At 41.1% G+C, this 23949-nt stretch overlaps 1 protein-coding gene across 1 annotated transcript; it reads right to left on the reverse strand.

The window, feature by feature from the left end:
- Nucleotides 1-883: 883 nt before the first annotated feature.
- Nucleotides 884-19860, reverse strand: MXRA5 (matrix remodeling associated 5). Its single transcript, XM_033053409.1, has 7 exons — nt 19515-19860; nt 17219-17428; nt 14884-15013; nt 14191-14581; nt 6630-11618; nt 5097-5997; nt 884-3614 (listed from the first exon to the last, which is right to left on the reverse strand). The coding sequence occupies exons 1-7, from the start codon at nt 19697-19699 to the stop codon at nt 1703-1705; spliced, it is 8718 nt and encodes a 2905-aa protein (XP_032909300.1). The 5' UTR covers nt 19700-19860; the 3' UTR covers nt 884-1702.
- Nucleotides 19861-23949: the final 4089 nt, after the last annotated feature.

Raw genomic sequence — 23949 nt, forward strand, 5'->3', positions numbered from 1 at the left:
TGCTTCCCCTTGAGCACTGCTTGGTGATTTGGGGCCCAAGGGTTTCAACCATAAAAAAGAAACTAAGACATTATTAAGTGCAATTTAATTAGGCAACATTTCCACAACTTTATAATAAAGTTGTCTACAAACCACAGATTTTTAGCCTGCACTGAATTTTTCAAAAACAAGCTTTATAAAATACTCTATAATATTAATTGTACCCCTTGTATCTTCAGTAATGCCCTTCTCATTTAATTCTATATTATTCTTCTAATCACATACCTTTTATTTTAAGCAGCTCAGTTGTGTTTACCATTATGATAAATACACATTTTGCAACAGCTTACTATTTTCTAAACAGGATAAACTTGTGGGGCGAGGAAATCTTTGCTTTCAGCTTTTGCAAAATGTAAATATTAGCAAAACACTTTACACTACTGACATGTTTTGATCAACAGAGAAAATAAAAATAAAGCTTTCATTCTAACCATATTCTAAAACATGATTATAAGTTTTATGCATAAGCAGAACTTTAAGAATTCAGGAACATCTGAGAGAATCCATATGTTTAAAGGTAAGTTCATGTTTGCAAAATTCTGATTGTTATAGTTTGTTGAAACATGGCATATTCAGCACCTTGAAGAAAATATTTCTATAGCACTAGACAAAAATCTTTGTAAAATTATGCACATTAACCAGAAAACAATCCTTGACTGCTGAAGAAGTATTGACACGGTAAATATATGTTGAAATATAATAAATTTCTACTAATAAATCACATTTAAAAAGATAAACAATTAGACTCATTTGTCTTTCCTAAAACAAATATAAATGAATCAAATAGAGATTGGTTCAAATACAAGTACATATAACACTACATTACTTTGGTCTTTTTGACCTAACTCCATACTCCCACTGTTTGGAGTTCCTTATTTTCTAAAAAAAAAGAAAACCAGTGAATACATTCTTTGGAAAATATTTTTTTATTATAAAATGTACAGTATATTGACCTTAATATTATAAAACACTGTAATGTATCAGAGTCTTGTAAAGACCAATAATTTATAAAATGAGACCAAGTTCACTGTTACTTTTTCTAGTCTCATAGTCAGATTAAAAAATATATATAAAATATATAATGAATTAATTGACCATAGCATCCTTAGTAGCTGGCAAATGTATGTTCATATGTTAAGGTAGCTAATCTCTGCATGTATTTTTATTAAAATAGATCACTCTTATTTCCTAAATTAGTCTTTGATTTTGAAGAGCTGATAGAAGCATGAACAGAAAGGTTAATAATCATATCCTATAAGCCTAGATTATGTAAAGGCGCTGCAGGGTATAAAGAAAATTATGTTTTACTGAAGTACTTCTATCACTGCAGCTCACTTATTAACAGTTAATACTTCTTTGGTACTTTTAAGGTGCTTGTTAGAACAAGAAATAGCTTTGGACTATTGACAATAGAGTACTTTAGGTCTCAGATGCTGTTGCATAGCACGAAAAACCACATTACACTGTCTTAATAATTTGAAGACCTTTTTCAACATGTTAGTCTTCTCAGTTCCAGACTCACTACCATACTGAGCACAAAAGAAATGCAGATTCATTCTTTTTTTTTTTCTCTCCTTAGCCATTGTTGCAAGCAGTACTTTCCTCATTGCACCCGTTTGGCAGTGACAACACCAGCATCCAGCCAAAGGCACTTGTTTAAATGTTAGAATATGTGTATGTAGGTTGTTTTGGAATCACTGCCTAGTATATTTTTAGCAGTGCATTTATAGAAGCCCGCATCCCTTTGAGTGGACTGCTGGATGACTAATGACCCCTGAGGATGGAGGAATTTGTTTCCATACAGACGAGATTGAGCTCCTGTTGTCAGATGTGATTTATCTGGAAGCTCCCATGTTATTTCTGCTTTAGGAATCCCAATGGCCATGCAGTTCAGTTTAACTGAATTTCCAGGTCTGGCATAAATGACAGGTGCTGGCTCACTGGTGATCCGAGGAGGATAGGCGATCACAATGACAGGCACAGTCATAACAGAAGTGCCGTACTCTGTTGACACTTTGCACAGGTAAGTGCCCCTGTCAAATACAGAAGCCTCACGCACTGTCAATGAGCCATTCTCCATCAGGGAAAAGCGACCCACAGCCTGGGGGGCATCCATAACCATACCATTGGGCAGGGTCCAGGAGATCTGCACCCGGTGGTGTGTCTGGGTGATGCAATGAAGCTGCAGAGTTTCTCCATTGATGATGCTCACCAGGTTGTTGTACTGGTTGCTAATTTCTGGCCTGAGTCCCACCTTCAGGAAGACTACTCGTTCCACATAACCTCCTGGGTTTCTGGCTGTACAGCGGTAAGTCCCAGCATCCCCAGCAGATAAGCTGCTGATGTGTAAGATCCCATCCCTCTTATGGTAAAATCTGTGCAGGCGACTGCCACTCAGCACTTCAGAGCCATTGGGAAGGATCCAGCTCGTGCTGGGTTTGGGGTTACCCTGGACTGAGCAGTTCAGATTGATGCTGTGCCCAGCGATGGCAGTGATCCTTTCACTGACAGGGTCTCTGAAGGAGGGTTTCTCCAAATGGTCTGTGATGAGGAGCTGCACAAGCAGCCTCGCTTCCCCGCCTTCGTTGCGCCCGATGCACACGAGCTGCACGGCGTCCGTCTGCCTCACCCCTCTGATGTCCAGGGTACCATTGCGATGCACAGTGATCCTGTTCCCATAGTAGGGTGCTGGTAAGATTACTCCTTCTGGGAAAGCCCATAAGACACGTGGAGTAGGGATGCCCTCAGCTTTGCAGTCAATAAGTTTCCGGCTGTCTCTGATGGCTGTCTCCCTGACAGATGTTATTGCACTGAGATGACCATTGATTCTGGGAGCCTGAACGTCAACATGGATCCAAACGATCTTCCGATCTTCTCCAGCACTGTTCCGTGCTACACAAGTATAGTTACCACTGTCAGACCTTTGAGCCTTTTGGATGAGGAGGGTGCCATCTCTGTATATCTGGTATTTGTCAGATAGGGCTGGAATAGGCCTGCTGGTTGGGGAAAGCCAGGTCACTTTGGGAGTGGGCTCTCCTTTGGCTTCACATGCTACCGTGACAACATCACCATAAGGTACATTAATAGTGATGTATGTTTTGTTCCTGATGGTTGCAGGCTCAGCCACCACTTTGACCCGCACTTTCATTTCATCCTTCCCAATCTGATTTTCAGCGTAGCAGGTGTAGTCCCCCTCCTCTCTCAGTCCAACATCATTGAAATACAGGGTTCCATTATCGAAGACCACATATCGCTTCGTCCGGCTGCCGCTGTCATCCGACTGCATGAAGGTATTGATCATGCTGCCATCTGGAAGGCCCCAAGAGATCTCTGGGTTTGGCAGACCTGTGGCTACACAGTCAACTTTCAGGTCCCCTCCATACTTGACCTTGTGGTTATTTTCATTTTTACGTTCTATTTTTGCTGGTTTCATCATCACATTCACTTTGAGGACCACGTAGTCATCTCCTATCTTATTGCGGGCCACACACAAGTAGTCTCCTGCATCTTTGTCTGTAACTGAATGAACAACCAAAGTCCCATTGCTGAATACTTTGATTCTAGTCTCCAAAGCGCTGTAAGGAAATAAAAAAGAACCTAACATTAGCTACAAAATCACATTTTGGGTATTAACTACTGAAAGAAATCTGTGGGTGGAAACCAACTCAACAGTATTAAAAGCTGCTATTGTTAAATAATTAGATGGTCAGAAACTTCCAAGGGTATTCACCACCAAAAAGCAAATGGAAAAAAAATCCTACTCACTTGTAACCAAATAATTATATTGTGTTTAATGACTATAATGCTGTTTTGACCATCAAACATGCACTAAATACCAAATTATGGTGGTTTTGACTTTTCTGACTACATGTACATTATTCTATAACATTGAAATATGAGATCTCTGAATTATATAATCCACACAAAGCTATATGGACCACAATGGAGTCTGGTATCTGGGTCTTCAGCTAAAAACAAATAAAGAACTTCTTCTGGCATTGGATATAAATATTAAACCTTCAGAAGAATCACAAAGAAGCAAAATGCTGCTAAGCTTTGAAATAAGGGAAAAAGTTTCCAGTATGCTAAAAAAAACTCTTATTCCTTTCCACTTCACTATAGAATTGGTGTATTGTGGTCAAAACCAACTTCCTCAGTAGCTACAGTTTTATTCTCAAAGAAGATCTCCAGTATTTGAAAACTAGCCCACATAAAGATCATGAGGGAAAATGAAAAAGAAATACAGTATTTTTTTGCTACCATTATGAGGCATAAAATGCAGTCTGGATTTTGTGCTATCTACAGGTTACCTAAATATACTTTTTGTCAATATAAAAAAATTATGATTATGTTCAACTGTAAAGAAAGTTGTTCCAAATTATGCATTTTAATTACAGTGCATTTCTTGTCTGCTTATAGTGCTTAAAGGTGAGCTATGAACAATTTACAGCACAGAAATTTTTTTTCAGCCAAGTGTTAGGACAGTTACTGTAGGTTTCTGCAAGTGATATTTTACTTGATATTGCAAACATTGGAGAACATATTGTTTTAGGCATTTGTATGCAACCAGGTTTGCACAGACCTTACTGTGTGGTAACATTTGTTTCTACATGACATTAAAATAATTGTGTTCATTTACATTATTTTAAGCTGATTTATTTGTCCTGTCTTTACTGAGCATAATGATTTGCCTATGAGATAAAATTCAATGATCCCTTTTCTCCTGAGGAAAAGCAGGCCCATGTGCAATATTATTTAGACTAAGCTGTATATCTGAACTTTTTACTGTGTTTACCAGTGGTTGTAAAAGACAAACAGAGGTAGCTTATCCTAAAAACTTGAAGCTAACTTTTCAAGAGTAATATTGCTTTCAAGAAAATTATGCTAAGATATAACTTGACTATCTTTTGAGATAATTTCAAATTCCTTCTTAAGGACTGGGTGGATCATTCAAAACCCACATAAGTCTGATATTAAATTTCTACATATATTAGTGCGTTTTTCTCTAAGTTCATCTAAACTGCAATTTACCTGTGACACCCCAAATATTAATTTACCTGTGAAGGGAATCAATCATTCTTTTGGAAGGCAACCTCCATAATATCCGAGGCCAAGGGTCACCAGAAGCACTACAGTCCAAGTGCAGGATGCCACCATATGTTACATCTGTTCTCTGAGGAGAGCTCCCTGTGATCTTAGCATTAGATGCGTGCTTCTTCACATGGAGTTGTACCGTTCTCCTGGCAGCTCCCACCATGTTAGCAGCAATGCACTCGTAGGTCCCACTGTCCTTGGGGGACACGTTGCGAATGTAAAGAGTCCCATTGGGAAAAACAAATAAATTCCCATTGACAAACTGAGAAGGTCGGATTTGCATGCCATCAAAGACCACCCAGCGGATGTTGGGAGAAGGTGCCGCTTTGGCAGTGCAGTGGATATTAATACTGCTACCAAGGGGCAAGGAAATATTCTCCTGCTTTTCCTGCTGGATGATGGGGGGTAAGGCTGCAATGTGCAGCCTCACTGCAATGCTGTCAGCTCCGGCAGCATTGCTTGCTACACATTTGTAAACTCCTCGGTCTGAAAAAGTTGCTTGCTTGATAGACAAGGTTCGATTTTCATGAAGCATTATCCTGCTTTCTGTGGGTGTGACTGTCTGCAGAATCTTCCTATCTGGGAAAATCCATGAAATTAGCGGGCTTGGAGTCCCACTAGCCTGACATTCCATTGCTATGGTCTCTCCAAAGTAGACCGTGACATCTCGATAGCGGGAAAGCAAAATTTTGGGCTGGTGGGCTACAACTGTGAGCACAACAATCATTTTATCTACGCCATGCAGGTTCTGAGCTGTGCATAAATACTGCCCCCGATCCTGAAGCTGAGCATTTCGGATAAGGAGAGTACCATTTTTCCAGACTTCAAATCTTTGTAACTTGGTGTTGGTTGTCATTAGAGCTCCTGTGAAGGTGAGAGGAAAGAAAGGAGTCAAAGTATTTAAAATGTACATTATTGCAATAAAGAAGTTTTAAGCAAGATTTTAGGTTTACACAACACCAATTACAACTTCAGAAAGCCCACATTACATCTTCTGGCACTCTTCATAGCTCAAATTAGTCTTTGTTTCTACTGCTAGAGTTCTACTTCTAGAGCTAACCCCCACTACTTTGCAAATGTGCACAGTGTGGAAATTTTTGAAGGCCTTGTGTTTTAGGATCCCTCTTGAATCTTAATGTAACTTTTCTGTTCCTTTTGCATATGGGGATGACACACATCAATATTTAAAGTAGCATACTCACAAGTATTGCTGCAATAAATTCTAACTACTGTGAATAAGCAGAGCTGGCTGCTTTTCGGAGGTAAATATTGCTCTTCAAAAATGAACTCATTAAATGGTAGAGGTTTTCTTTTACTACAAGAAACACTGCAAATCTATTATTACTTGTAATGACTTCTTGCAATTAATAATTTTCTCTACAATGATTATAAGTGGCAAGAAGTATTCTTTAGTATTTTGAACTACTCCTGCGATCATGTTGCATTTCTATGCAATACCTCTACAAACCATATGGAGGAACATTTTTCTGTCTTACCTGTTGAGACTTTTGTCCAAGTAATAAAAGGCTTGGGTTCCCCAACTGCATCACAAGGGATAAAAGCATCCATTTCAGCAAGGATGGATATGCTCTGAGATGCTTTTGTGATAATTTTAGGTCTTCCACCATGTATCCTAAAATTAGTGGAAGACTGAATTACAGTCAAATTGTGTGGCATAATGCCTCCCATGTAAGGAACAGATGGAAATTTTTGATGACGATGATGGACACTTTTAAAAGGGTGAACTGTGGTGGTTATTTGTGGTTTTGTGTGATGAGAGGGAAAGGCTGGAGGGGTGATCTTTAAAATCACTGGTGATGATGTGGTCGTTGTGGCATTTGGCACTGGAGGTACTGGAGTAGCTGTAGCTTTCTGCACTGTAATCCCAGTAGGTAAGACCTGAGCAACGTTCTTCTCATTTGTGTCTTTTGGCACAAGTTGATGAGGAACATCTGGTTTAGGATGAATATTTAAGTGAGGAAATATCCTCGTTCTGTTGAAAAGGAATGGTATTCTGGAACCAGGGTAATAGGGGATACCTTGACTTGGTAGTTTTTCTGCTGTGCCTCCGTTATCTGGAACATGGTTATTTCCAAAAAATCTCGAATTAATATTGTATCTATTCTGACCCTGATTACTGAACTTGCTTTCAGCTAATGGATTTGTTTTGTGAAATGGAGAGGCTTGTGTTGGGGTAGTTGTTTCTCTCTGGGAAGCAAAGGTTTTTCTGTCCTGGATGGTGTGTGCTGCATATGCTGTTATCTCTGGTTTGTTCGTGTAGTGAAGAGGCTGATGTGTTATGAAATAGTGAAGTGGGCTCTGTGTTGCAGGAAGCTTCACTGTGCCTCTTACTGGAATGTGCTTTGGAGGCACAACAGGTAGCCTTTGGTTTATGCTTGGTATCATTCCAGCAGGTGGATGGGGAAGATTTGGATTCAGCAGTAAACTGTTGTTTGACTTGCTACTATACGCCTCTTTGAATTGCTTCTCTTTTGACTGTATGCTAATCCTGTTTTGGTTAGAGGAAGGAGTAGGGTGAACATTCTGTTCTGAGGTCATCACTATTTTGTCATCACCTGCTCCAACTTGTTTTACTTCCGGGAACCTTTCTTGATTAAAGGCGTTGCTCTCCTTGGTGTTATAATGAAGAGAAGGTTGTGAAGTGCTTGAAATGGAAGGGGGAAGAGTGACAATTTTTATAAATGGAATAAAAGCAGTGGATGTAATAGAAGGCTTTTCAGTTGTCTGCGAATGATGAAACACATGCACCATAGATGCCTTTCTATCTAAGGAAGATGGCTCTGTGCCAGCCTGGGAAGTAACAGATTTCTTTGTCTCTCTAACTGGAAAAGTCTGAGTTTCTGAAGTGCTGAAAGAGGAGGATAAAGTAATTATCTCATGTTGCTGAGGTGGCTCAACTTCTGCTGGTATTTCTATAGATACTGTGGGCTTCCATGGCTCCTTTGAAACTGAGAGGTCCTTAAAAACTTCAACTGTGCCAATAGGAATACTTAAGTCACTCATAGTGGGATATGCCAGCTGGAATGTTCCAGCAGTTGTTTCATTAACTACAACTTCTAAGTCAAATAGGTTAGGCTCCTCTTGAGATTTTGTTTTTGTTAAGATTACTGAGCTGTTCTTATTTACAGAAGAAGGCGCTGAGCTTGATTGTTCTGCCTTATGAGCCACAGTTTTAGAATCTATTTTCGTGTCTTTCTCTGCAGAAACATTGTCGATTGAGTGGTATGCTGGCACTTCACTTTGCTCTGGTTTCAGAGGTACACTTGACTCTTTTGTGGGGAGCGCATCATGTACAGCATATGATGGTAAAATTGTGATGGGTGCAGTCTCTGGAAGGTCCAAAGTTTCAGGGCTAGTAGGGTATGTTACATGTTCAGCTTCAGGCGGAGAAGTAGTAGGCCTAAAAGAGAAAGAAGTGATCACATCTCTGATTTTTGTAATTTTTTCTGTGACATCCAAATCAGGAATTAATGAAGGAGTGGATTTCATATACTCATCTTTCCCAGCCTGTATTCTGACGTTTTTAAGATCAGAACTTTCAATAGTTGCAGAAGTAGTTTTGGTAACAGCTTCAATTTCAGGTGTCCTCGGAATTATAGGCACTGCCTCTGTGGTTAAAACAACACGGGGCAAAGGCTTTGGTCTTTGTCGGATTCTGTTTGGCCTTCTCCTTCTCCCATAAGGCCTTTTTCTACCATGCTGAATAGTAACTGAAGGCATGGTCTTTCTATATGGAGTTGTTGTGGTGGCCACAGTGGTCAATCTACTGATGGAAGAAGCCGTTTCTAACCCCTCTGCTGTTTTATGAGGAGCATTAGCCCTATGCAAAATGAATATGGGACCATGTTTTGGAATATCCAGGTTTCTATGTTCCTCTGTCTGAGAATGGTCTGCATAACTGCTGGACGTGCTTTCTTGAGTCACAGCATTCCTGTGGGTTTCAGGTTCTTCTTTGCTCTGAACCATGATGGGCGTGACAGCTAGAAAACTGTTACTAAAGTCTGTCATTTTTGTATGACTTGTGGGTATTTTTTTGCGCTGGTATCTTGCATCATCACTCTTTTCTCTAAAAAATGGAAAAGTAGATGAAGGAACAGTAGTAGTGCCTACAGAATCTGTTGGGATGATATCAAACTGAGAAGGTGCTGAAGTTATGGTGCCAATACTCTTTGGGCCCACTTCATTTAACTTCAAGCTTGTCTCCAAGGTGCTATGAGGACCCCCAGTCTGAGACTCAGCAAGGAGAGTAGCATCAAGTGGTAGCTCAGCAAAAGCAGAATTTCCTTCAGATATAGAAGATACAGTTTTAGATACAGTTTTATCTACATTTTCCACTGTGAATAAACTGCTCTGAACATTAGGAAAGTTTGTCACAATTTGTTTGGCTAGAGGTTCTTCAGTAAAGGCATCTGAATCATCTGTCCTGACATTAAGATGCTGTTCCCCTTGCAGTTGTGGAGTTGCAGAGACAGGAGTCAAATATGAACCTGATAAAGCAATTTCTACTGTGTCTATACTTGCAGGTGTTTCTAAAGCCCTGTGGTTGGAGAATGGTTCAGTCTCTGACCTCATTAATACAGACTGGACTGAAAACACTTCCATATTCTGTGAAACAGTGACCGAGAATTGCTCATCTTCACCCACAGGTGATGCATCAGCAGAGGAATCCACCACGTCAGCTCCTGTCTCTGAAGGTGGAGGGCTGCCTAAGGGATAAGGGGTGGGAGTAGTTTCCTGCATGACTGATGGTAATGAAGTTGTTACAGAGATGGTTGTAGCTGTTGTTGTTCTAGGAAGATTCTTCCCACGGACCTTTGCCAAAATGTCAGCCCAATGCTGTGGATTAATCTGTTTGCTTGCCACATTAATTCTCCTTCGAGATTCAAATACTCTCCGGCCTTCTGCAACATTGCTGTCTTGGGTTCCATCAGTACTCTTCCAGATTTTCATTTTCCTTCGGCCCTTCTTCCCCTTTTTGATTTGAGCCTCTGGCACTTGGTCACTTTTTTGTTTAAAAGGTATTTCCCAGTCTTTTAGGTGATTCTTTCTTCGTGGGAACTCCTCCACCCCTCCTGCCCCTGATCCCTCTTCATCATCTATGACCTGTCCTCTTGTTTTTGATAAACCTCTTGAGCCTGGGCGCTTCTTTAGTCTTACTCGTTTAAATGATCTGTCAGACACCATTTTATTTACTGTGACCCTTACAACAAACTGATCTGATCCCTGCTGATTGACAGCCACACATCTGTAATGGCCACTATCAGTGACATGGCTCCGTGGAATAAGCAAAGTACCATTGGGCAGCATATAGCCTTTTGAAGAGTTTGATAAATCATTAAGTACCTGACTGTTTGGAAGAATCCAGCTCAGCTGGGGGTCTGGGATGGCAATTGCATTGCATGGCAAAGCTATTGGATCTCCAACATTTTTTTCAACTCTCACTACATCAGAATCAGCTGCCTGAATAGCTGCAGGCTGCACAACAAGTCTGTAAGCCACTATGTCCACATCATCTCTCACTTGGGCAATGCAGTGGTACACACCTCCATCAGAGTAACTCACTGGTTTGATTATTAATTGGCCACTGCTGAGAACAGAAAACCTACTGTCTTTCTCATTAAAAGGTGCCTTCAGTTTAGTTCCATCTTGAAAAAGCCACTGAATGGAGGGGCTCTCAGAAGCTTTCACACTGCAGCTCAGCTGACACTCTGACCCTTCCACCACACTCTGTGCTGTCCTTGTGCTCTGATTTTGCTCTATCATTACCCAGCTTCTCTGCTGTCTGGTGGTTTTGGTATTAATTTTCTGAGAAAACACAGTAAAAAATGATAGCACCACTTTTTTCCCTGTACTCTGGCGCCTGTTTAATTGGATATTTATAAGAGGCTGCATCACCCAGGAAGGCTCAGCCAGTATTTGAGCTTTTACACCTGTGTAGTAAAGAGCATCATAATCTGAGCCTTGCCTGTACTGATAGCTTATTTTAGGCTCTTTTCTGAGCATAAGTTCCCTCTCTAATTTGACTGGTACTTCACTGTAGTAAGCTATAAGCTTCCATAGTTTTTCATAGTTTTCTCGATTCATTGGACATTCAAAATCCAGTGCAATTGTGGCATTTATATCTATCTCCTGAGGCTGGATTTGATTCCACTGAATTTTGGTAGAATCTGTTGGTTTTTTGATTTCACAGTTCAGGTGGACTATATTGCCATGCTCATCAGTCATATTTAGAGCAATGTTCCATGGTGACGACTGAAGCTCTTCCAGAGGGAGTTCGTAACTGTCATCGTCTTCCTCATCTTGAGTACTGCTATTTTGCCTCAATGAGGACTGAATGACAGGCTTCCTACAGGAAATATCTTTCAAGGTTTGAATATCTTCTTTCTGCAGTTGTTTTGGGCTGCTGCACTTAGCACACAGCTGTCCCCCTTCATAGGCTTTGTCCTTTTTGCATTTTAAAACACCTGCAAAAAAAAAAAAAAACCAGGAAGAAAGAAAATAAAAGGGAAAACAAGATATAAATAAGCTGAAAAACTCTGTTCTAGAGTTAGACAACTCTCAGAAGTATGAAATAAACTTAATGAGGATTGCACTATGTCACATGACACATAAGGCGATAAAAGAGAAAGGCACCTCTTCGCTTTACAGCTGAATGGTCACCCAATTCTCAATCTGACCACGATTTCTTCTGATTTTAATGACAGGACTGAATACCCCATCATTCTGAAATTTAGATTCACTCCTCTGAATTAAATGCCTAGAAACTGAAGTGTGCAGGGCAACATTTAAATCAGTAACAACTACTCTGTCTCAAAAAGTCTGCATTTGTACAGTGACAGCCTAACTTGTGGATTTAATGTGAGAAGCAGTGAGACCTTACAGCTTTCAAAAATACAGCATTTACCATTCCTCATTAAATAATCCAGGAAGCTTTTAATTTTTCTCTATTAATTAAGAACATTATTGGCAGTACACAAAGTATTTTATTGTATTTATCAAAACGGACTGACTAGTTCTTGCATTTACAAGCTATTAGTAGGGAAAAAAAGAGTACCACTTCTCCCCTGACCTCAGAAACAACTGTAAACTTTGTAATAATACAAAAAAGCTAAAACAGAGAAGGAGAGCTAGCCTAGACAGTCTAGTAAGAGTCTAGAGTACTCTCTTCTGTCAATGCAGACTGTTGTCTCCAAAGTAACAATCGTATATTTATTACATTGTTCTGCTCACTCAAATGTCAAATGTCACCTTAGGTATTCAGTTTGAAAGCATCTAGTAAATAAAATGTATTATAGTTATTCTAGGAATAAGTATCATCCTGAAGAATGAGGGATCTTTGAATGAATGAACAATATACCAGTGTTACAAGGCAAAACGTCAGGAGAAAGGGAAATGCAGAGCAAATTTTCATACCATTATTTTAATTGAAAATATATGCTTTGCATGTCCGAAAAATCAATTTTTTTGAAAAGGTGTTACAAATTGAATACATACATACATACATACATATATATACATATATATGTATGTATTTATATATATCTCTGCAGTCTATCACTTGCAGATTCAAACAGGATGTTTCAAAGACTAGGAAAAAACTGGCCTGCAATCAACTTGGTAGTGGGTACACTGGTCTGAAGAAATTTAATAACTCTTTCTGGAAAGAATTCCCAAAGAAGTTAATGTTATAGTCACATACAGATACAAAATCTGTCATACATGAAAATGGCATGGATAAACTACTCCTCCCTCCAAAAATCACTGATGTTTTAGTAACTGAATAAACTAACAGAACAAAAATGCTAGCGAGCCAACACTGCACTAAAGCAGTAATGTTCAGCTAATATCTCATTATTTTAACTTACCGTAAAACTTAAGTACACCCATTACACACAGACACACAATTTGGATCAAGAACAGAATGTAAGAATATTAAAATGCAAGCAGTGAAATACAGTATTTCAGTTAGATGACTCATGTGTCTGTTTAGTCAGGAAGACTTACATTACTCATTCAAGCATTGCACATTCTTAAAAAGCTCTATCCTACAGTCAAGTGCAAAATTGTAATGAATTATGTGTTCTAAGATGACAAGACCCACCATCATTCACTATATTTGCTCCAAAATCATTATATAAACTTTGTGACTCCATCACTCATTTGAGACATCTTCAGTTACAATTAAATGCCAATTCTCTTTTAATATTTTAGCAGTAGCTCTGGTGTGACACCATTTTCTCTGCTGAACTGAGATGCCAAAACTGAATACTGACATGCAAACTGCTCCTCATTTAGTGCATTCCTGATACAGAGGCATTATAAAACTCTCTTTTTTTGCTTCTGCACACAATCAGAAGTGTTCCAGTCTAGGCACTGTGATACTTTTCTCATCTCTAAGCCTGAATGAAGATAGACAAGCTATTTTATTAAAAAAATCACATGGTTGAAAATAAATACATTGCAAGTACTTGAAAATACTTAAAATAGACTTGCTCCATCATAAAAGGAAGTTGTGGTCAATGAAGAAACATGGATGGACATGAAGAATGTATACTACAGAATTAATGTCAGTAGATTTAAAGTTAGAAGGTTTAACCAGAAATTTGGTAATCTGATTTCCTTCCTTCCTTAGACAAGCAAGGCCAAATCAAATGTTACCACCTTCCCTGAGAACATATAGTAACTCCGTTGGTTGAGGACAATTGGTAGCCTTGAGCCAAAGGTGTACTGCTGTGCAAGCAAATGCAGTAATAGGTTATAACCCCTTTCTAGTTATAAACTTCACTACCACTTTCATAATCCCAAATGTAAAGGCTCACTTCTTTGCTATTAAATACATATTTTTATCTAATGAAACAAAACTGCCTTTTACAGTGTTTTTTAAGTACAACAATTTAATACAACAGAATTTAATACTGTACACAGACATCATCTAGGTAATAAAACTCAGGGAATAACAAAACCATCAATACATAGAGCAGGGAAAAAGAATTGAACATTATGAGTTCAATAAACACTGGTAGCTTATGCTCCTACCTCCAGAAACTTCATTCCACTCAAGGAGCCACTTCAAACTGCAGTCACAGACCCATGGATTTCCATGAAGGTAAAGATTTTCCAGAAGTGGCATGCCTTGAAACATCCCTGCAGGCAAGGTCCTAAGAGCATTTTCAGATAGGTAGAGATGTCTTACTGTTGACAATTTGAAATAACCAAGGACCATAAATGTTGAAAAGGTGTTGGGGTGAAGCTGCTGGATCAAATTTCCTTCTAGGTGGACAAGTCTTAGAGAAGTTAAACCATTAAAAGCATTTGGATGAATAAACTCAATTCTGTTGTGGTCCATATGCAGTCTCATTAAGCTGGAAAGTCCTTGGAGAGTTTGGCCAGTTATGGCTTTCAATTTGTTGTAACTAATTTTGAAAACCTAAACAAAAAACAAAAGAACCAGAGATTTTCTTTTTTAAATCTAAATCAAAATAGACTAGCAGTCTAGCAATTTTTTTCCTCCCACATTCAAACCTTTTGCACCACTGAAAAATTATATGCAGGCCAAAGCATATGAGTGTTAGTTGGCATTATCAAGTTAGACACAGGCATAGTTAATAGATATCCAATGTACTTTTGGGGAAAATGGTATAATTAATTCTAAAAAGGCACTATCAAAGACACTTATTTTCTGTTATTCATGAAAGTTAGTTTTTAAATTTAGGAAAACCTAAGCATTACCTGTAGAGACACAAGATCTTTCAAAGCACCATTAGGAATATTCTGAATGTCATTTCCATGTATCATGAGTAATTCCAATTTTTTAAGTCCTGCAAAGGAGTTTTCGTATATAGATTGTATACTGTTGAACCTGGGGAAAAAAAACCACATATGCAATTTATACACTGACTGTCACAGACTGCAAAAGTAAAATTAATATAACCTAGCTTTGAGGAAAAACTGGAGGAACTTTAATGCATTGTCAAAAGGCCAGAAGTTACTGACTCTTACAAGGCCCAAGCATACTTAGTTCATGTTTGTATTAAGATTTCTTTTAACTCACTTTGTGGCACTTTAGCCATAAATTAGGAGTAAAAGTAATAAATAGGTGTTTAAGTTCTAATAGTTGTCAGTATATTTTTCCATGCAGCTCAGTTTATGGAATGGAAATAAGTTAATGGCCTATGGCCAAAGCATGACGCTATGGAGCTTGGCAAACTAGACAGGCTACAGTGTCGCCAAAGCAGCATTTAACAATAAACAAATAGAGATTTGTACAGTAAACATTAAAAATGGGTTATGTCCTAAACAGCACAAGAAGCAGTAAGTCACATCCTGCTTCACTTACTGTTACAACATGTAATTAGCTACATTAACTAAATACATGAGATCTAGGAATTGGCCCTCCAATTCCATCATCTGAGCCTTGAAACTCCTCTTAGATAAGTAATACAGAAAAAATCTACTCTTTGAAAATAAATCAGTTTTGTTTTGGACAAACAAATCAGCCTTACTTGCCAATTTGGAAGAGCTACAATTGGTGGCCTAGCTCTACAATTGCCTTTTTCATATGTATAAGGAAAATTAAATGCGTTATCTAACCTAGGCATGAAGTCTTAAAACTAAGCTTAGAATTTTAGAGATTTTTCCAACTTCTTGGTATCTTCTAGAAAGCAAGGGAAGACATAGCATGAAATCAAAATACTTTGACTATGGAGAAAATACTTTTGGATCTTCATCACGTTGTCTATCTAAAGAGTCTTAATTTGCTAAAATTTATAACACTGTATTCATATTTTCAGTCCTTCTGCAGATACACTAAGCTTACATCTTACATAAGCAGACATCCTATTAATATTCCTTATTTCAAAAATCAGTCCTTTGAAAAAAATATGAAATTGTCTAAATTGTCTAAATATTTTTTTCCCAAATAATTACCAGTTGGAAAAATAATCTTCACCATCTAAATGCATAGCACTTAAAATAGCAATATGATAAAAGCACTTATTCAAAGTGCAAGTGCAACAACAGACAGTTAAGACTGTTTCTTCCTGGGAAAGGACACAACTCAAAAAATGTCATTTGTAATGATGAGATACAAAGAGAGGAAATGTCTTTTATGCTAACAGCATATGAAACAATGTACTTTACTAAAAAACAGCCCAAACACCTTAATAACTTGGAAGCCTACATCCCATTTTAATAGCTTTACTGAGCACAAGAACATTTTGAGACTAAAATTAATTAATAATTAAAAAAACCACCAAAAAACCAACCAAGGTCAAGGTCACTGCTGCCAGTCATTGCATGATCAGTTGCAGCTTACAGGCCTTGAGGTTGTCAGGGTGAGTTCATCATGGGTAGTGGGGCAGCCCTGAGACCAAGCAGAAGAGGAATGCAACTCTTCCACCTTTTCTGTGTCACAAAATGACCCAGCATGGTACTTTTGTGACCTGAAACCTACCAACAGTCCCTCCTTCTTGTCCCAAAATCTGACAGATGTGAATTTGTAATATCCTGGCAGAGGAAAGTGAGTTGGAGTCCGAGCAATCTCTTCCCAAAACATGATTATATTGTGCTTAGTTGCTTGAAAAAAACTGTGACAAAACCACAACTCCAAAGGCAATAGATCAAATTTCTTTCCACTGTATTCATTGAAGATATGCCATATCTCATTGTTCTCCAAAATGTTACTGGGTTACATCATTGAATTTTACTCCTACTGTATTTTTTTTTACATCAGGTATAAAATCCCATATTCTGTAGTAATCTCATAGCAGATCTAATTAAATATCTTTTTTATACACTTTAAAAGACTAAATGTTCTATTTTCCAAAAAAGAACTCACACCACGATATAAACATTTATTTGAAAATAACAGTGACTTTTGTTTAAACAAAAAGGCTAAGCTAATTTCTCAATGCTAGCAGCTGTAGCATTTGAAATACAGCACCGACGGGTAAGTACCCATCTGCAATTCTACTTCAGAAGTACACACAGAGATCCTGGTTTGCTTCATGCGCATGACTTCTGCACTAAGAGCATAAAAGTGCTTGCACCGAGCTGCCATACGAACCCGAAGTTGATTCTTTCCACGTGTTTAGGGATCCGTGCCGGCACGGCTGCCAGGGAGCGGAAGGTGCAGTGCACCTCGGTGGGCAGGTAGCAGGCACAGGGCTGGGGGCAGCCCAGGGTGCCCAGGGGCAGCCCCAGTCCCAGCATCAGCACCACGGACAGCGCTCCAACCCACTGCCCCATCTTGTCGCCTCGCCTTGCCTGGCTCCTCCTGCGTTGTCGCGGGGCAGGGAGGAAGAAAAGAGAAAAGAAATTAGGATTTTTAAAAAGCTTTTATATACCCTTTATAAATTTTAAACCCTTTATATACCTAGTGAATACCTCCATTGTCTAGAAAGTTTGTAGACAATCAAGGCCAAGTTCAGTTGGAAAGCCATTTTTATTCCATGTCCTTTTCTATTTCAGCATCAATTTTTCCCCCATTCCCTTTTACAAAATACCTATTCTTAAAAAAGTTATGCTATCTCTCTATGGTAATAAATTTTATAGGCTTATTCTGTACACCAAGAATAGTACTCACCTCACAGAAAAACTAGAAAACTTTTAGGGACATATTTAGCTCAAAGAAATTGCCAGGGCTCCCTCTACAGTCAGTGAAAGAAAAAAAAAAGCCATAATCACTTGAAGATTAATAATATCAGTTATGTACCTCATTAGATAATTAGAAATTGTCTGATTGATGTTCATTAGGTCCCGAATTAGCAAACTCACCTTACCTAGCTGCCTAATTTTTAGACAGGCTATTAACTTTTGGTAGGGTAAAATGTGGGTCAATGAATCTCATTCAGATATGGGAAATGATTGAGACAGAAAGTGAAAGAAAGAACTGGTTGGCCTTAGATCTAGACTCTGTCATTGTTTGCCATGGGTTGCTCATTGATATTGGATATCAACATTGCAATCTAAACCAAACAGGTATTATGGCTGGTAAGCAATGATAAAACCAGAAAATTTGTTTAAAAGCATAAACACAGACCTCAGAGGAAAAGTTTATAATATGTCTACCAATACTGAAGTTCAGATTTTTGCAACTGTATGTCAAAGTCTGCATGGCTAGAACCATGGAGAGCCATTTAAAGAAGCACAGATGAGAAACACAACTGTTACTGACATTGAGCACTAGGAATTTCTGAAAATCAAATCATTTATGAAATGTCTTATTACCGATTAAGCACCCTAATTCTGGACAAATGAGTTTAAAACATTCCTATTCTTATTCCTAACAACAGAAGACTTTGAAAGCTTTTTAAATTAAAGCCATACAAGAATACAGGTTGCTATTAGTAAGAGAAGTTTAGTATTCCTGCTTTTGTACAACACTGTGAAATGAAAGAAAGGCATTCACTTGCACCAGGTATTATTAGTTATGTTAGTTATTTGCAGTATGGTCAGATTTTCTTAGATCTGCAAGCAACAAGATGGACATTTTTCCCCTAAGATTACCATGTGCAAACTATTACAGTTCAAAGGAGACGCTCGTTGGGATGGAGAGTTTTCACAAATATCTGTGGTCAAGTTAATGAGACATTCAGCATTCTTTACGAGACAAATAGCTTGTAATTTGTTTAAAATTTTTCAGGTACTGTTTTCCTCACATTCTCCTTAATGAAAATTCCTTCTAAAATCCAGCCTACCCATTTCGACTCCTTTTGTGAGAGGTCCCTTTCAGGACATGCTCACTGAGGTGAAGAGGAGACGGCAGTAACCTGTGAGGGGCTGGGGAAGGGCTGGCGGCTGGACTTACCGAGCTGTGCCGTGCGAGCCGGAGCCGCTGCCCCGGGACGCGCCGGGCTCTGCCCGAGCGGCTCCGGCCGCGCCGCCCCGCCCCGCCGCACGGGGGCGCGCTCGGCCGCCCCTCCGCCATTGGCTGCCTCCCCGGCCCCGCGCGGCGCGCCGGCCAATGGGCGGCGGCCCCGCCCGGGAGGCGGGGCGTGGGCGGGCCCCGCGCGGCAGCGCTGCCCGCGCGGCTCCTGGCGGGGAGGGCTGGCGGTGCTGGGCCGTGCGCCAGCCGGGCTGTGCCGGAGCCGTAGTGCCCCTCGCCTGCGTGCTTCTTTCTGCCGTACCGGAGGATTGATGCTTCCCGTTAGGGAAGAATGTCCCCGCCGCACCGGGCGACGGGAGCGCTCGGGCTGAGGACGGGCACCGGCTGCGGGAAGCCCGACCGACGGCGGCCAGCCCGGCAGCCGCGCAGCCCAGCCGCCTCCCCGCTCCCGTGCAGCCCGGCGGGGGAACCCCAGAGCCCAACCCGCCCCGCGCCCGTCCGCGCTCCGGCAGCCGCGGCCGGAGCTGCTCCTTACCTGCGGCCGGGCGAGGCGCTCTCAGCAGGCGCTGCCCGCCGCTCCCGCTGCTCCGGGGGGCTGCGGGCGGCCGGCGGCGCGGGGCCGGCGGTCACCTGCACCCCGGCCTCTCCTCCGGCACCGGCTCGCCGAGGCTCATCGCTGCCTGCGGTGGCCCGCCTCGACGCCGACTTAGGACTCCCCATCGCCCGTCATCCTGCGGGGTCCGCCGGCGCGGCTGGGTCCCCCCGAACAAGCATAAGCGATGCGCGGCAGCCGGGCAGGCACCGCCGGGTGCTGGTTTGTACGGACTGCTGTTGTCTCCAAGCGCTCCCCTTCTCCGAGTGCCCCGCGACCCCGCCGAAAGTCGGGACGCCGCAAGCCCTCAGCCCCGGCGGGAGCCCAGCGCGTCGCTCCGGGAGCTCGGGGGGCCGGCGGGCGGGCGGGCGATGCGGGCGGCTCGGCGCCGCCGGACGGGCTGCCTGGGCGCGCAGCTCTTCCCGCAGCGGCAGCGTCCCGCCGCCCGCCGCCGCATGGGTCCGGGATGCGGCTCCCGACACCGCGCTCCGCCCGCCTCCTCGCGCCGGGCGCTGTGCAGGGCGAGGCGCGGCGCCGCCGCTCCTCTTGCGGGGTGGGCGGCCCCTCCGGGGAGGGGGCGGCTGCGGGCGGGCCGGGGGCGGGGGTGGCTGACACAGGCTCCGGAGCCCGCGGACAGGGGTCGCGGCAGTCGCGTTTCGCTTTGGTTCGGGACCTGAAGCTTACGGAAAGTTTGTCTCTGGGACTTGGGCGCATCCAGCGCTGTTGAAGCACTCAGAGGTGAAGCTGCGCATCTTGTGCGCTCACACACGCGTATACACACAGGAGTTCAGCGCGTAATCCCTAAACTGGACCGGCGAGTTTGGGTTTCTTTCTCTTCCCATAGTGATACGGAGACATGGTTTAATGGTGGTCTTGGCAGTGCAGGGTTAATGGTTGATGATCTTGAGATCTTTTCCAGCCTTAGAGATTCTATAGTTGATACAGATCTCCCATCACAACACAAAGAACCAACTTGATCTTAATCCTTGTATTTCATACTGACACAGTTCTGCTGCAGAGGTCTGTGTGCTGTCTGTATGTGGGAGTTTGGTCTCTGCAATAATACTCTAGGATAGACACTCCAATAAATGCATGTGAACAGAAAATCTCAGAACTGAAATCGAGAGGAAATTACAATAGAGGAAAAGACAGGAACCAGTATTTAACCAGACTGAAATGTAGACCCGTCATTAATTGCCTTTTACGTTTAAAATCCACCAGAGAAGCAAACTTTAAAGTCATTAAATCATTGACATCCCTCTTCTCAGTTTCTCTCCAGTATTAGCAATTTTTTCAGTACACAAAAGTAAGTTATCTCTAGTCCAGTGAAAAATAAATTATTCAGAAGACTATGCACTCGTGTCTAATTGGTTCCACTGTGTGGTTTTTGGATATGCGCAATTTTCTATACTCTAGATAGCCAATGTGGCAGCTTCCCTCATCTGTTCTAAAAAGCCAAAGAACTCCATCTTGCAAGGCACAAAAGAATTGCAGAAATGAGCATAGTGCATCTTGAGTCATAAGAATGCTTCTGAATTTTGATAGGGAACTTTCAAATTTCATCTCCAAGGTAAGTAAATATAGTGAATGGCATTATGTTCAAGACTGCAAAGTTGTGGCAAGTGGATAATCACCAAATTAATAGAAATAATCAGAATCCTATTGGATTAACCATTTTGAAACCTATGGGAAGTGTGATTATCAAAAGGGTTGATGGGGAAATCTCTTCAACTGTTAGCAATAAGCTGTTGTCAGAATATGGACAAGTAATATCTTGCAAAAAGTTTTACTGTCAAAAGAAAAGCTCATTAGCAATGCTTTTAGCTGCAGAACCATTTTTTGTGTTGTGGTGGGCAGCTTAGCTCCACACAGCCTCTCCCTCACCCAGTTTGATATGGGGGAGGGAACTGGAAGGGGAAAAGTTTAAAAAATCGTGGGTTGAGATAAAGACAGTTTGATAGGTGAAGCACAAGAAAAACAAAACAAGGAATTCATTCACTACTTCCCATGGGCAGGCAGGTGTTCTGCCACCTCCAGGAAAGCTTGGCTTCATCATGAACATAAATGACTGTAACTCCAAGCATCTCCCTTTTTCTCCTTCCTACCCCAGCTTTATGTGGACACCATGTGGTGGATATCCCTTGGATCAGCTGGGGACTGATCCAGGGAGCAGTCCCAGCTGTGTCCCCTACCAGCTCCTTGTGCATTCCCAGCCTGCTCTCTTGGGGGGACAGTGTGAGAATCAGAAAACACTCAAACACCCCACCAGCCTTGGTCAGTAGTAAGATAAAGCATCCTTGTGTTTTCCACACTGCTTTGGTAACAAATTTAAAACACAGCACCATATAAGCTACACTTAAATAAATGCCAGAATAATATATTGCAGACATTTAGAAATAACACCACTAACATGATGTTCACTATCTTCAGCATAATTATTTTTCAGCCAAGCAAAGCCAATACTGACCCATATTGTTGATTCAACTCTGTATTAACAGTAAATGCATTAACAGTTCACAGGGTAAAACCACACTACTTTGACAACAAAGCACATCCAACTCTGATATATATGTTTACTTCATTGCAAAGTTTTACAACTTTTTTAAATTGTGGGAATTAAAAGTATTAAGGGCAATTTTTTTAAAAACTGATGTGTTGTACTTACAGTGAGGGAGTTAGCAGTAAATATTATCCATGATATGGAACTTGTAGATGCTACATGTGCTTGGACAGCCCTGTAGTCACGGTATTTTTTAGTTTTTTACTTTGAGGTTTCAGCTATATTTCAAGAGGAGGATTTACTAATACCTAGATAGACAGCTGGTGCAGCAGTATAATTTCTCTGATGCTAGGTTGTCTGGCATTGGTGCAGTGAATGGTTGGAAAACATCTTTACAAACTGTTTCAAGTTTTTACACTGTGTATAGGGGCAGGCAGAGCAAATAAATGGTGAAGGAAATCGTCCGTGTCATCGATATTTACCATTTCAGCTGTGGTACCTGCTGTTTACACAGAATTTACAAAGTGGTAGGAAAATATTTCAAAGGAACAAGGGAAACCAAGTAGAAATACTTGAACTGTAAGGAGCACCAAGTGAGGTTCTGATACAGCCATTTCTCAAAGTTAGTCTGCACGTAAAAGGCTGTTTCACATGAACAAGAGCCTGTTTGTAGTAGGTGGCAGCAAATGACAGGCTTTTGGACAGGACTGGGAGACAGCTAAGGGTAAGTCAAGCATGAAAGTTTGAGAAATGGTATTATTAGAGATAACTGTCTTTCTTATTTTCACTGAGCTTCACTAATTGTGAAACGCCTTCACTTTGTTCAGATTAGCAGTGTTTGAGAGAAAATTCCATCACTACCACTGTCCTTGTGGTCAGTCAGCTCACAGGCTGAGAAGTAATCTTCTACTTTCATTAAGAGCCAACATCAAAGTAGGGTTTTGGCAAACTATTGTAGCATGACTGCTCTCTCAGAAATTAAGTTTTGGGTTTTCTAGGAGCCTGTTATCAGTTTCTTTCTTTGCAGCTGCAGTACCAGTTGTTGCTGCCCTTTGCAAGGACTTTTCTTGCTACCCTTCTTTATCTCCTCCTTGCCTTCTTACCTTCGGATTTTCCTTTTTTTTTTTTTCCCTGTGGTTTAGCTGCTCTTAGTGGCTTTAAGCTGAGAGAGAGTAGGAAAAAATTTTTCACTGTGAGTGTGATGATGTACTGGAATGGGTTGCCCAGAGAAGTTGTTGACAATCTGCCCCTGGAAGAGTTCAAAGCACAAAAATTCCATGCAGCATTACAGGCTGGGGGCAGAGTGGCTGGAAAGCTGCTTGATGAAAAAGGGGCTGGGGTTGCTGGTCAACACCCAACTGAACATGAGGAACACTGAAAGATGCTGCCCAGGGAGGTGGTAGAGTCACAATCCCTGGAAGTCTTCAAGAAATGACTGGACATGGCACTTAGTGCTATAGTTTAATTGGTGTGGTGGTGTTGTTCAGGCAAAGGTTGAACTTGATAATCTCAGAGGTCTTTCTCAGTCTTGATGATGTGATGATTTTGTTCTATAATTTTAAGGCCAGGTTTTATGGGGCTCTGAGTAAAGTAGTCGGGTGGAAGGGTGATCTTTAAGGCCCCTTTCAACTCAACTTGTTCTGTTATTTTATGATTATTCTTCTTGCCCCAGCTTCTGCTTCCTGGTACATCAAAGTGTACTGCTTTATCCCATGGTTCTTGCTGAAAGAATAGCTGTACGTGTAACTAAACTTCCAGTCTTCTTCCCTTCCATATTATCTCATGTCAAGCAGCCTCATGCAAGAAGAAGAGAGCCCTGAGATTCTGTTTATTACACAGGACAAATTTTTTGAACTTGAAATTGATATTTGTTATTTG

The sequence above is a fragment of the Catharus ustulatus genome, chromosome 2, assembly GCF_009819885.2.
Source record: "Catharus ustulatus isolate bCatUst1 chromosome 2, bCatUst1.pri.v2, whole genome shotgun sequence".
NCBI classification, from domain to species: Eukaryota; Metazoa; Chordata; class Aves; order Passeriformes; family Turdidae; genus Catharus; species Catharus ustulatus.

Bases quoted from the DNA above. Each gene is read 5' to 3' on its own strand.
- MXRA5 (XM_033053409.1), bottom strand. From the start codon at position 19,699: ATGGGGAGTCCTAAGTCGGCGTCGAGGCGGGCCACCGCAGGCAGCGAT. The intron at 15,014-17,218 runs GTTCGTATGGCA...TTTTTTCCCCAG, and splicing joins GTGGAAAGAATCAACTTCGG to GTTCAACAGTATACAATCTA. The intron at 5,998-6,629 runs GTAAGACAGAAA...TCACCTTCACAG, and splicing joins TTGGACAAAAGTCTCAACAG to GAGCTCTAATGACAACCAAC.